A 13506-nucleotide genomic window follows, 5' to 3' on the forward strand; every position below is an offset into this window, starting at 1 on the left:
CTTCACGAAATTTGATTTCAATCATGAGTTCCGACTGGTCTGGGATATCGTCCTTTTATGATGAAGCTCACAGCTGGTCTGTAGAAAATGCAGCATGGCCAGAGCCTTGCCTCTGGCTTTCTGAGGTATAATCGCCTTACACGTTTGCTGGAGACTACAACCTGATTTTCTTCTCATCAACAGTTGTATGACCTACGAAGCCCTGATGGCGTCAGATATACGGATAGATTTGGCGTTTGATGGCGGCGAGCAATATCCATGTAAACAAGATCATGATCACCATATCCTCAAGTGTCAAGATACCATTTCAACACCACAAGACGAATCCACTCTCACTTCGCCTACTTCTCACAGTAAGCCAGACACACCAGCTTCAAGAACTTGTAAGATACATTCCAAGGCTCAATTTTCGGCTTCGGAGGTTTAAGGATTAATAAACTAAATTTGTGTAAAATAGGATGCACAGAAATGGAAAGAACAGAATTACCTTGCGCAAAGAGCATCCGCGAATGCAAAGAAAGCCACATTCAAGGTCTGCTTAAGCACATCGACGAGATTAACGCGCAGTATATGAGACTGATTGAAAGCTACCATGCCTCACAGAACAATGTTTTATGCCTTCAGGTCCAGATGGAGGGTCTTCAGAAAAGGCTTGACGTGTATAACGACACCAAATTACTTGTTTTGAAGGTTGGAGACCGCTCAAATATGAATAATACACAGGTTACTCTCTGATCTACGCCGGCATCGGACGTGTTGCAGGAAGCAGACTCGCAGTCCGGTGCGAGCTCTTCGAGTTTGGTTATACTTTCATCATTGTATCTCGCTTTCAGGGATGATAAACATATGAATTTTGATGTATCTTAGCAAGGTTTAGGTTTAATGATTTTTCTTCAGTAAACTGTCAAAGCGCATGCAAATGGAATCGCGAGATCTCGTTTACTAATGCATGCACGCTTGGATCTCAATTTCGTACATCTTTACGTACATTCTCCAAGCGCGGAACGTCGGAGGTTCCCTAATTCGTGCTCAATTAGAGTTAAGCCTCATACTAGTATTAATTAGTTCCCTCATATCCGATCTACATGCTGATTCAGCCACGGTATGCTAGAGCTTTTGTAAGGAATCTCGTGAGTAACTTATTACTCACGACTTGCCTAATTAGGATGAAACTCGTTAGCCACGAGATATCATATGAAAACTGACACTAGCGGCCGACTTGTACTACATCTACTCACGATCCGCTAATTTAGCTGGGCATAGTTTCAGCAACTAGGAACTTACTTTCTCATTGCCATTTACGTATACTTCTAAGTCGAGCTTAATCAATTCAATTTTCCTGGGAGAGCTGTGTTACCCTTATTAACAAAGCCATATATTGATGTTAATCGCATACTAAAATGGCATTCATTTGCTCCTCAGCCCAAAGTTTTGGATTCAATATATAGTCGTGAAAAATACCATTCATGTACAGCATCTTGGTTCAAGATACCACTAATGTAACTGCCTACGCAGCTAAGTAACTACCTATTGCACCCACCCATTCGACCGGCGTTTGACCGTCACTCTCTCCCGCCAACCCATATTCCCAACCAAAGACACCACCAAAGTTCGCATACTTAGCCTTTAGACTTGCAATAGTGGTTGACAATACTGTAGTTGGCTGCCATGAATTTCCAGCAGTAGCAGCGGTAAGAACACCCAAAACAATACGACTCGGATCCCAACCCGCACCGATGACAGTATCATATGAATTGGTCGATGCAGCAGTACCCCAGCCGTCATAGAACTGAGTGTTGTACCAACTGAATAATTTCCCGTTGGGCCGTGTTGAGCTGGTGGCTACTTGGTCCAATGCAGGCCAGCTTACATTATCCAGGTTTCCGCTGTTGGACATGGATAGAGCCACAGGCGCAGCGGTTAAGATGAAGTCAGTGCCCATGTCGGCATCAAGTTGTTGTGCGAGTCTGAGCAGGACGGACTCTGAGACGTTTTCTTCAACATCCATGTCGAAGCCGTCAAGGTTGTGGTTTTTGAGAATTGATAAGATGATGGGGTAATATGTGTCGAACTACGTTTGTCAGAATACTATACCCAAAAATTTTCAAGATAAGGTAGACTTACGTCGTTTTGGAGGTTGGCATAACTGCCTCGAGCAGCACCGCCCATCATTAGCATAACCTTGACTCCCGCGGCCTGCAGTGACGATACCATGGGCCACAACGGGTCCCAATAGGCAGACTCGATATCGTTATCATTCAAATGGATCTCTGTCGGATTGTCCAGATGCAACGATGCAAGGATAATATGTGTAACACCGGTGTCTTGAGTCACCAGGTCAGTCAGATTGAACCAATTGCCACTGCGATCTGTGAAAGTCTGGACGTATTGTACGTTCCGGAGAGGCGAGCCGTTATCCAGTCTTCTAGTTAAAGGGAAACTGAGGACGGATTGAGACAGGACTAATGCCGCAATGAGCGGAGAGGCCAGTCTGTGAAACATTCTGGCTACCAGTGTATACAAATTTGAAGCCCAGAAAAACGATTCATTCAGATAATCTCTCCTACGCCCGAGATGCTACTAAATGAAGCGAAGTAGAGTCTTTATATGCTAATTTCTTATCATCTAGACTCACAGAATTTTCCACCTGACTCTTCACATCTTTTTTTGAAGATGACTGAACTAATGACCGATACTCCACGTACTAGCGAATTATGGCTTCAAAAATCTACTCGATTAGGCAATACGACTTCACCACGGCTACATATCGTCAGCAAAAGAGGCGTTGTGGTAGAGTACCATCGGCCAAAGCGTTTTATGCTGACAGACTCACAGAGTGATATCGCTTCCAACGGCCAAGAAATTTAAGTATTTAAGAGCCAATTAGGGCATCTGGCTGTAGCGCTGGCCGGGGACTTTATTGGTTCTCGGCCTTTAGAGGTTCAGCCACAAGAAAAAGCCTCCTCAAAAATGGTCCGGAAGTGTGTTCGCATCGGTCGCGACCTTCGCGGTGTGACTCCGGTGAATGAAATGAAATGTAAGCCTCTTTTTCTTGGCTAAGGATCAAATGATCAGATTTGGCTAACGAAATAAGTTAAGCTTAGATGGTTGGTGTGAAGACTGGGCAGATCACTCTGTTGCAGAAAAGATAGGGTATTCATCGTTTTACTAATGTTGGTCATATTTTACCTGGAGAAGGTAGTAATTATAGTATCGAAATTCTCGTGTAAACTGTGACTTTTTCATTATTTTATATACAAGAAAGTCAGGTCATCTTCCGGGTTCACAGCCTACTGAGGGGTACCGCAGGAGCCTCGAGGGGTGCCGGAGCACACGGCTAGGCTTGAATTAACGTTGGGCGCCGGGGAGTAAAGCGGCGGTGAACTTAGCCGACATGTCAAAGAGGTTTCATTTGCAGCGTAGTACTTTGTGTTTTGGCGGTGGATCTTTTTCCTAATACAGTTTACTACAAAGACAAAATTTCGTATAAAGTGCTATTTCAATTAATACAAGGCTGAACCACAAATAGGTATGCATTAGACGTTCTGACCGAGGCTACCCCGACGTCTTCTCAACATGGCAGCCTGTATTTCTCTCGCATGCCTCAATATAGTTTCATGAACCTCCTGCGCACTAGCATCGTGCGGAATATTGTGAGCCTCGAGCTCATCAACCGAAACATGCGTGAACCTTCTCGTAAAGGGCGGCTTCTCCCGAGCCAGTCCAGGCGGAAAATCTAAATTGGGACAACCGTCTCCAGCACCAGCAAAGGGATCAAAGCCCGGAGCAGTTTTCCATGTCACAGTCTTGACATAATAATCAATTTCGTTTGGTCGGGACTCATCTCTGATCCACCGCATTTTATCGAAGATGGAAGACCCCGTCCATCGGGTTGTGATTATATCCTCTTTGCTGGCTCTCAGAACCATTCCGTCGGCTCGTCGAAAGAACCATGTTTGTGTTGCTAAGTCTGTGATGACGTCGACTTCGTTTTTGCGGCGGTCGATCATTTCAAAGTCCATATTGATTGAAGAGACCGACGACGGGAATCGCACGGTATTCACCCATCGTGCATCAATGTGTATTGGCCTGTTCTCTTCCCAATACCAAAAATCCGTGTACCGAAGTGTGATTGTGATATTCTTGGGCTGAAAGCCTTCAAGGTCAAGGACTTCCTGTAATCTGCGTGGATCTTCCAAAGCCCACATTTGAGCGAATACTCTGATACTTTGAATCTGCGGGATACCCATTCCATCTTGATTCCGTGCAAAGTCCCTCAATGTGGTCAGATATTCTTTCATTCGTTCCGTTGTGACATGTTTACGGGGCGCTCTCTCCGGATGCGTTAAAAAGAAACAGTGCTCTGCGAGCGCAAATGGTAAAAACCATGTTTCTTGAAACACTTTCTTACAGGTACGCAACAATTCGGTCGCTGTACGTCTTTTTGCTTGGTAGCCAGGACGGTACCAATATGTGTCGCGGCCAAAGGTATCTTGAGCAGTGTCTTCATAATCGGTGAGAGTGTAGGTGAAAATGAGCGATCGAATTTCTGCGGGAAGGACTGAGAATAATGGGGATTGCTGTTGTAGGTTGATATTGCTCCGCAAGTTGAGCGAAGGAGCTTTCAAGATAGATTCTGTTAAGCGTCGTGAGTTTATTTCTGCCGAGAGCAATCAACGGGTCAATGTATAGGTACCGTCCATTGCGCCTGATGGTTCCACGGTCGAGGATCTCAGCGCAGCAAAAAGTTTCCAACTGTTTCGGATCCAATCAGCCTTGAATGATTTTTTTCTCATTCTAGAATTCGACAAGACTGGAAAGTGTGTTGGAATTTAAGAAAGACGCCGGGGTTGACAAAGCTCTTGAGATACCCCACACTAACGGAAGAAGCCTAAATCTCTAAGCCTCAGTTATCTTGCTGTCCTATCACAGGCTTTGTTGAGACATCGGTACTTTGTTGCCTAGAGAAGCTCGGAAGCACAACGAATTACGACTATATCTGAGCCCACTGTTGGATGTGGCAATTGATTACGTTGCCAGCTCTCGCCACGGAAGTGTGACTTGTTAGTTCTAATGATCACCCCATAAACCTATCAAAATCTCCTCTACAGGAGCAAATCAATCGAGGTACCTTGACTGGGCTGCATGTTACGGACCAAGTCCAACATTTCCATTGTTGCTAGGACTCGGTCTTATCCTGGTTTCATTGCTCAAGAAAGATTCTACTTCGTACAACAATAAGTATGTTGCTTTTGATGATGATATATATCCCGTCTGCATTGATCTCAACAATCATTCGTAACAATTCATGGGCTATGTTGGTAGTGATGCATTGTCTCATCAAGGTAAAATACAGAAAGGAGTATTAAAATATCAAACTGACGTTCTCCCCGCATGATCCACTTTCATACCATGGTTCGTAGGTAGGCTTATATCAATCTCTTGGGTACTAATTCTTTTCCAGCTCAGATTTAATACAGGCTGTGACTTGTCATTTAGTCCTCACTCGTCTTAAGACAGATATTTCCATACGACATAAAACACATCGGCAACTCACTTGCGAGCTAAATAGACTTGAGTACATTGCAAATACCTCCCAAAAAACCTCTAAATGTACTGAGACGGCTCCGGAAGAGCAATATAAGATCTCTGCGGGAGCGGCGGCGGCGGCGGTGGATGGCGCGCTTCAGAAGGCGTCGCCGAGACCGATCGCGGAGGTAACGGTGGAGGACTGCCGAGTGGTTTTGGTTGCAGGTGGCCATGCGGCGATGACTCTTGCCCATGAGAATACTGCTCTGGATTCATAGAGGTATAATGAGGTGACGGTGGAGGATGAAAGGGCTGTGGACAGCTATGCTGCAAAGGGCATTGTCTGTAAGTATAATGTTGCTCCGGACTTGAGTGGTTGTACGTAGCTGGCGGTCGTGGAGGAGGGAGCGGGATACTGAAAGATGCGGGCTGGGGATAGGTGTATGAAGATGAGTTCTGGCTGTGAGTGTATTGTTCTGGACTCGAGTAGGTATGACGAGATGATGGCGGACGATCACGGAGTGATAATGTCTGTAGATTTCCATGCAGCGATGACCCCTGTTGATGCGCATGTTGTCCAGAACTCGGTTGGACTTGTGCGAAGTTGAAGACTGAGGCCGGCGGTATTGGACTGGGAAAGTGTCCCTGCGGAGTTTGGTCAGGAGATGCACATTGACATACTTGCGATGGTGGTCGTTCATGAGGAATCCTCTCGTTATAATAGTTCTGCATAGGAGGATGGTACGGGGATGGAGATAAGGCTGCTGGTGCAGATTGAGGTGTCGGTTGGTATAAAGGTTGAGGAGACAAGGTTGGAGTTGCGATGTTTGGTGCAGATTGAGTTGTGATCGGTTCATCTATTGGTCGAGAAGGAGCTGGAGTGTAGATTCTTGGGACAGACTGAGATGGACTTAATTGATGTAGGGATTGAGAGGACGAGTTTGGAATAGGGACTCCAGCGCCAGACTGAGGTGTCGGTTGATGTAAAGATTGAACTGATGAAACTGCTGACGTGGACTGGGGCGAAGTCGACTTATATGCGGATGGAGGAGGCGAAGCTGGAGTCGAGACGCCTGGAGCAGAGTAGGGCCGATAGTTGCGAAGAATCACGACGACTTGGTTATGCCCGGCTTGCTGGGCTACTTTCAGAGGCGTTTGGCGCGAGGCCGTCAGAGCCTCTCGGTTCGCACCGTGTTCGAGCAAGACTTTCACTGTGTCCACCTTTCCTGCTTTGGCTGCCGTATGCAAAGGCGTGAACCCTATAGATGTGCAAGCCTCAATATTCGCACCCCACGACGATAGCAGCGTCCGAACAAGTTCAGTGTGATCCTGGCCTGCCGCCAGATGCAGTGGCGTTTCGAGCTGAGACGTAGCTACATCGACCGGTTTCCCTTGCTTCAGCAGGTACTCGATGGAATCGATCCGACCTCGCCATGCGGCAATATGCATAGCGACGCGACCATCCTTGGTCTTTGCATCCAGGTCCGCTCCATAGCTGTGCACGAGCGCAAGCAATCTTTCGTCGCCGGACCACGCACTAAAATGCACCGCCGTCCAACCTCTCCTTGTGGTCTCTTCCACACTGGCACCCTTAACAAGCAAGGCTTTGGCGACTGCTTCATGGCCACAACATAATGCAGTGTATAGTGGCGAAAGTTCTGCGTCTCTATCACCTTGCTCGGCTTGGAACTCAGACAATGAGTAATCTGAAGCTTTTTTGTTTGATGGTGCAAACAGTTTCTTCCTGACCTTCCGTGGCGTAAATAGGAGAACTGCACTACAAGCAGCCACGACAGGCAGTAAGGCAAGCTCAGCCGCGTTCTTCGGTCTGATTGAGGCCTCAAAGACATCGAAGTGAAAGTCACGATCAAGCAAGATTTGCACGATTGCTGTTTGTCCCTGTCTTATTGCAATTTCGAGGGCATTATTGTAAACAAATACTGTATTGGCACCGCAATCGAGCAGGAATTCAAACACTTTAGCACTACCTCGCTCGGCAGCGATCTCCAAAGGCGTCACGAGTCCGGCGTTATACTTGTCAATCCGATTCTCAAAGTCTGGCTTAGCCGATATGTATTCTGCGAGCTCAATAATATCAAACCAAGCCGCAACGTGCAATATCGACATTTTAGAAGGAGCCTGGATGCCGTCACGGTTGTTCAGCATCCCCCACACGCAGCGCCACCAGTTCCTGCGAACAGTGCGATCCTTGTTCTCGAAGAATGGCACGTTGAAGTTGACTTTTCCTCTGCCAGCTTGTTTGACGTGATCTGTCCAATACAAGGTGGCATAGGAGAGGAAAGGCTCTTGGTCTATGCCTTTGATTGTGAGTTCCTTCCTTTCCGGATCTTCGTCCAATTTATACTCCATCTTAATCCAATCCTTTGAAAGAACCGATCTTTCAAGATACCGGAAGCTCAACTGGGCCAGTTCAGCATTTTTGTCCGTTTCTTGGACAAAAAATTGATGGAGAGGGGCATTTGTCAAAATTGGCGACGAAGGGCTCGTCAGAAAATCTTTCGCGGTTTGATGACCCAGTTTCACTTCATCGCCTGCGCTTATGCTCACGAGATTGCCGCATGCCTCGATTGCTCGTTTGATCTCTGCACCGACTTCATCTTTGGTCTTTCCTTCGGGCTGATTGACAGTCATGCAAATGAGTTCCGTCAACTCTTTGACGGTCATTTGTCGCATTGCGACAGTAATCCATCCCAGTACCATTGAGACAAGTTGACTTTGCTCTGGACAAATCTGAAGCAGCGTGAGACAGTACATACCCTTTAGACCATTTGGTAGGTTCCTAAACGTGTTCTCAGTTTTTTCATGTAAGGCAGATTTGCGCAGCTGTTCGACAGCCATGTCGACCCAAATGAACGTGCCGTCGCCGCGCTTCTTTAAGCTTTCTTCGAGAAATGCTTGTACGTCTCTGTCATGACCCCTAAAAGCCGAGAGAGCTCGTACCTTCTCCTCAATGTAGATATGCAGTGGTTGAGAAAGATCATTAGTAGTAGTAGGTGGCTTTAAAATGAGTTGTTGACCGCTGTTGGTCTCTTTTTGCGGCGGTAGGTCTGAAGCTGCGGCAACAGCTGGTATCTCTGCTGTCGCCACGTCTTGGGAATTGACTTCCTCGAATTGCTCGTTGTCGCTGCGTCGTGGATTACAATCAACTGGCTTGCCGATTCGAATACGGATGTATCGCGACAATCTCTGTGGAATGACCTCAGGCTGCTCGCGACAAATCAAGGCGAGTTTAAATTTTGATTCTGGCGTCTTTATACCTTCTCTTGCAGACTGATTTAAAGTAGCACTCTCGGCCACGGACAAAGCTTGGAACTTGGCCAGCAGATGCTCCAGCTGGCTCATCGAAGTTGCTGCGCATTCATCGATTCCATCAACGAGACAGTAGACATGATCAACCCGACGATCGCCAATCATCTTCATGAGAATCCTCCAAAGCGATTCGATTGCTTCTGGTGCGAATAGAGCATCGCCTTGGACCTCGTAATCCGGCAGCAAATGTTCAATCAATGCCGGCCGCTGCTGAACGAGCGAGTAAATCAGGCCGCGCAGTATTTGAATGGGCGAATTCCGCTTGGGATCGCGACCTTCACAGAAATAGTACAGCACCAGGCTCTCGGCTCGATACTTCTCCAGCTCTTGGGTGATGTAGATGGACAGCATGGTCTTGCCGACACCTGGTCCGCCGCATAACCAGAGGAGATTCACCCTCGATTGGACATCCAGCCAGCACCGGTACCCCTCGGTCTCAGTGAGCCACTGGCATGTCGCTGAGATGACCTGGCCCTTGAAGCTGAGATGCTTGGCTCGATCGTCGGCCGGGCTCGAGACAAAGAGCGCGCGCAGGCAATTCTTTTTCGCAGTGGCCTCGGTGTCTTCGGTATTGGAGAGGTTGATGATATTGTTGCCGCTAGCTGAGAAGTTGTTACCTACGAATTGGTTTGCGCCAGCTGTTGCGTGTGCTCCGTGAATGGAGTTTCCCCGCTGTGTCCTCGCAGACATGGTGGACACGCACACATAGTCCAAACTGTAGAAAATCGCACAGAAGACATGATCAGAGACTCAGAGGTATTTCTAGCTTTTCTTCTTTTCCATTTTCCGGATTAAATCATCAAAAGGACTGGAGACCGCTCTGATTTGATCGCATATATTTCCCACTAAATCATCGGCTCGCGGGATAGGCTTCACTTGGACTCTGACTCTGATTATTGGAGCGTAAAACACACCACATGACAGCCACACGATGTTCTGGCCTTGTTTATGTAGGGGGAGCGCACTGATAGAAAGTTTTTCACTGAAAAATTACCGTGCTTAGGATAAATAGGGTTTGGCCGCCCCTCAGCCTTGGGGCCACTCAGCTGTGTGCGTCGGCCTTCACAGCACGATCTTCCGCGCGAGCGCAATACATTAGAGAAAAAGAACAGCGCGTCGTTCTTTTTCTATCAACTGAGGTTCATCTCATAATCCATGGGCTTTGATGGCGAACGAAACAAATTACTCGAGTCGAGACTTGTATGGGTTGAAGAAATGGTACGACAGTGGTGATAATGCGGTCGTTGAGTGAGCGCAGCCCCCTACAAATACACGAAACGAAGAAGAAGTTGATGGAAATAGTATTGTGTGTGTGCATGGCTTGACAGGAAACCTAGAGTCAACATGGACAGACAAGTCGACAGGCATAGCCTGGCCAGAAGCGCTGTTGAAGAACGATCTGCCACAATCTAGAATTGTCACTTTCGGTTACGATGCAGATATTGTACATTTCTGGTCGATGGCCGCGCAGAACCGAATTGGAAACCATGCGCAGACGTTGATAAACGTATTGGCGCAGATGAGAGAACGTACAGAAACCGAGGAGCGGCCGATTATCTTCGTGGCTCATAGTCTTGGTGGATTGGTTGTCGAAGATGTCAGTTTGATTCGCGCGTATCACACACTTTCCCAGAACAAAGAACGAGCAACAGAAACTTACGGGTCAGATCATGTAGGCAATTCTTGCATCCAAAAACAGCGCTGAACCACACATTCGCCGAGTGCTCGAATGCACCTGGGGCATCGTCTTTATGGGGACGCCGCATTGCGGCTCCAATCTAGCAATTTGGGCCACAGTCTTTGGCAGCTTGACTGACATGTTCAAGAAGACGAATACGGAGCTGCTTGCGACACTCAAACCGGACTCCGAGGTCCTCGCCCGAATCCAGACCGAGTTCCACACCATGATCCGAGCACGCATCGATGATGGGAAGAGGGCTATCAAGATAAGCTGTTTCTTCGAAGAATTGCCGGTGGGAGGAGCGGGCTTGATTGTGCCAATGCACTCTGCAATTCTGCCTTCGTATACGCAGATTGGAATCCATAGCAATCATATGGACATGACCAAGTTCAGCTCGTCCGATGATCCTGGCTACATGTCCGTCTCCAACGAGTTATGGAGGTGGACGAAGGAGAGCAAAAAGCATTTGCAGTCCCAAACCGCGAGCGGACCACCACCAGCAGCTGGCTATTACCATAATGAAGCAGTTGGGCAGCGAGCTTATGATGTGCAATTTCCCTCACAATGGCATCCGCCCCATCTTCTGGCTGATGTTTCTAGACGACGTGCTGAATTCGATGGCCAGGGTTACTACAACTCAATGGGCAGAGGTGGCGTCAGTCAAGGAGGAAATTATATCTCTGGACAGGAGAGCTCTGGAAAAGGAAAGATTGTTGCGGGGAACAATATGAACTCTAGTCAAGATATAGTCTTTAACATGTAGATGCTGGAAGCTGCCCTTGCATGCATCTTTCCTTAGCGGTATGATACATATCAAATTAATAATCATCACTTGTCCACCTGGTTTTGGGATTGATGTTTTGCATCGTCTACACACACTTGGGTTTAATATGCCTCCTCTCTGACATATCTTTGGCTTGTGTTCTGACAGACTTAAGTTCCTCTCACATCTCATCCTGAGCACAACTGCAACCAAGCCAGACATCGAGCAAAACTGACTGCAAGACTCCCTTTTGATAATCCTGACACAAATCCCCGAATACTGTCTTCTTGTTGAATGTTGTACATATTCGATAAACAGCTGATTATGGTGAATTATAGTGAAGACTGCTAGCTCACTAAAAATCATAGCCATTGTTCATCGGCGCAAAACAAATCTTGTAGCCACCTGGGTCGGGAAAAAAAGATAAAGGACAAAAAACGCTGGAGCTGCTAGCCCGATGCGAGGGCAACCCGCAACCTTCGGTCTCATTGGAGACAATGAAATACCTTTGAGTTAATCGGGCAGTGACTGTCAAGGATGAGATTAGGATTGACCACCAAAAGGCTGGGGGGTACGGATGTGGCAAAGCTAGGGTGGGGTGGCTTGCCTTAGGCCATTAAAAACATGGAATAGTGAATTTATTTCTCTTTGACACTCAATCTATCGATTTCTACGTATTTGATTTGTTTGTGTGTATAGGGCGCTCCGAGTTTTCTCTTCCTTTCGCATAAATGTACCTCTCGGATTCGATGATTATTGAGCAAAGGGTGCCGTCAAGGGCAGCCACAAAGAATATGTTGAGACATCTCATGGCATCTATCATGAACCAAGCTTCCCATCATACATGAAAAATTCCTGAACTAGAAATGACTGCACGTAGACGGAGTACACAAATATCAGAATCGTTGTCTTCATCACCAATTGTTATTGAGGTAGAGAAAATATGGATAGAGACGAGGTAAGAGACAAGGTAAGTAAGAAGAAATAATCGAGGAGAGGACTTCACATTATGTATTCTGGGTAAAGCGACTCCTATCTCAATACCTCGTTTTCCCTTAGTACAGCAAGGAAAATAGAGTCACAAATCTGTTAAGATGGTTTGCTCAAATATTTTGCATGATACCCGGAACAATCTTCTCAAGTAGTGCCGACAATTCGGCCCAAAGCTTCTTCTGAGCCTCTGCGCCCTCTGGACTCCTTACCAGTTCGGAAGTACTACAGAAGGGACAGAATTAGCATAAACACGCAATAAAGTGTATGTAACGAAAAACCTTACACAGCAACCTCGCAATCACTCAAGTATTGACCATGGGTCTCTTTTCCACCCGCTGCCGCATGAAGCATTGTCCTAGCCCCTTCTTGTGCTGAACGAGCGACGAGTTTTCGGTATGGTCTGAAGATGAGATGAAATGCGAGACTTGCGTTCCTCATAACTTCGGTTTTGACGAATCCTGGGTTTACAGCTGAGACGGTGATGTTTCCAGGTAGCGAGGAGTTGGTGATTTGGTTTGCGAGCTCTCGGATCATGAGGAGCTGGACCATTTTGGAGACGTAGTATCTGCTCAACTTTAGCATGACTTCTTTTTTGAAGTCTTAGAGAAGATGCAATACCTATTTTTCATATCTGCTCTGTCTTTATTTGCCAGCTCCTCCAAGATATTTGGGGCTTTTCGCTCCGGGAAATCTGTCATGTAATGGACAAAAGACCCGGTGAACGTCAAGACGTTCTCTTTTCCGTACTGGACCGAGGATTCCCGAAGCTTTGGTAGAATGAGAATGCTCAGAAGCATTGAGCTCACTGCATTCACGGTAATTGTGGACTCATTGTCTTCTGCAATCTCAAAGTCGTACACGAGGATTCCAGCATTGTTGACAAATATGTCGAGCCGCTCCAGGCTCTTTGCCCGCTCAGCGAATGATTTGACGCTGTCATACTTCGTCAGATCCAGATGCCAAACTTCGACAATACCAGTACGCCCAGTTGATTGTGTGATTGACTTGGCCGCTTGTTCACCCTTTGTCGTGTTTCGGACTGCAAGGATCACTTTGGCAGCATCCAAGGAGACGAAATAACGGGCTGTTTCGAGACCAATTCCCACATTGGAGCCAGTCACAATGACTGTTTGTCCAGTATAATGTTTTGTGGGAATTGGGAGCTTCACGCAAAGCTGTGAGCGAAAGAAGCCAGCGAAATCCATAGCAA

General features: G+C 46.9%; 5 protein-coding genes across 5 annotated transcripts; 1 reads left to right on the forward strand and 4 right to left on the reverse strand.

Annotated features, from left to right (window-relative positions):
• Positions 1-1507: 1507 nt before the first annotated feature.
• On the reverse strand, positions 1508-2502 carry BHQ10_009149 (uncharacterized protein; the record flags this gene model as incomplete). The annotated part of the gene is made up of 2 exons (XM_040882033.1): positions 1508-2071; positions 2125-2502. 2 exons carry the CDS (start codon positions 2500-2502, stop codon positions 1508-1510), a joined length of 942 nt encoding a protein of 313 aa, XP_040737651.1.
• A 1034-nt stretch (positions 2503-3536) lies between these two features.
• On the reverse strand, positions 3537-4208 carry BHQ10_009150 (uncharacterized protein; the record flags this gene model as incomplete). The annotated part of the gene is made up of 1 exon (XM_040882035.1): positions 3537-4208. The coding sequence occupies one exon, from the start codon at positions 4206-4208 to the stop codon at positions 3537-3539; it is 672 nt and encodes a 223-aa protein (XP_040737652.1).
• A 1399-nt stretch (positions 4209-5607) lies between these two features.
• On the reverse strand, positions 5608-9549 carry BHQ10_009151 (uncharacterized protein; the record flags this gene model as incomplete). The annotated part of the gene is made up of 1 exon (XM_040882036.1): positions 5608-9549. One exon carries the CDS (start codon positions 9547-9549, stop codon positions 5608-5610), a length of 3942 nt encoding a protein of 1313 aa, XP_040737653.1.
• A 475-nt stretch (positions 9550-10024) lies between these two features.
• On the forward strand, positions 10025-11303 carry BHQ10_009152 (uncharacterized protein; the record flags this gene model as incomplete). The annotated part of the gene is made up of 3 exons (XM_040882037.1): positions 10025-10107; positions 10162-10456; positions 10536-11303. 3 exons carry the CDS (start codon positions 10025-10027, stop codon positions 11301-11303), a joined length of 1146 nt encoding a protein of 381 aa, XP_040737654.1.
• A 1103-nt stretch (positions 11304-12406) lies between these two features.
• On the reverse strand, positions 12407-13501 carry BHQ10_009153 (uncharacterized protein; the record flags this gene model as incomplete). Its single annotated transcript, XM_040882038.1, has 3 exons — positions 12407-12518; positions 12580-12861; positions 12915-13501. The coding sequence occupies 3 exons, from the start codon at positions 13499-13501 to the stop codon at positions 12407-12409; spliced, it is 981 nt and encodes a 326-aa protein (XP_040737655.1).
• Positions 13502-13506: the final 5 nt, after the last annotated feature.

This window comes from Talaromyces amestolkiae (genome assembly GCF_001896365.1).
Source record: "Talaromyces amestolkiae strain CIB chromosome Unknown scaffold22.1, whole genome shotgun sequence".
Classification (NCBI taxonomy): Eukaryota; Fungi; Ascomycota; class Eurotiomycetes; order Eurotiales; family Trichocomaceae; genus Talaromyces; species Talaromyces amestolkiae.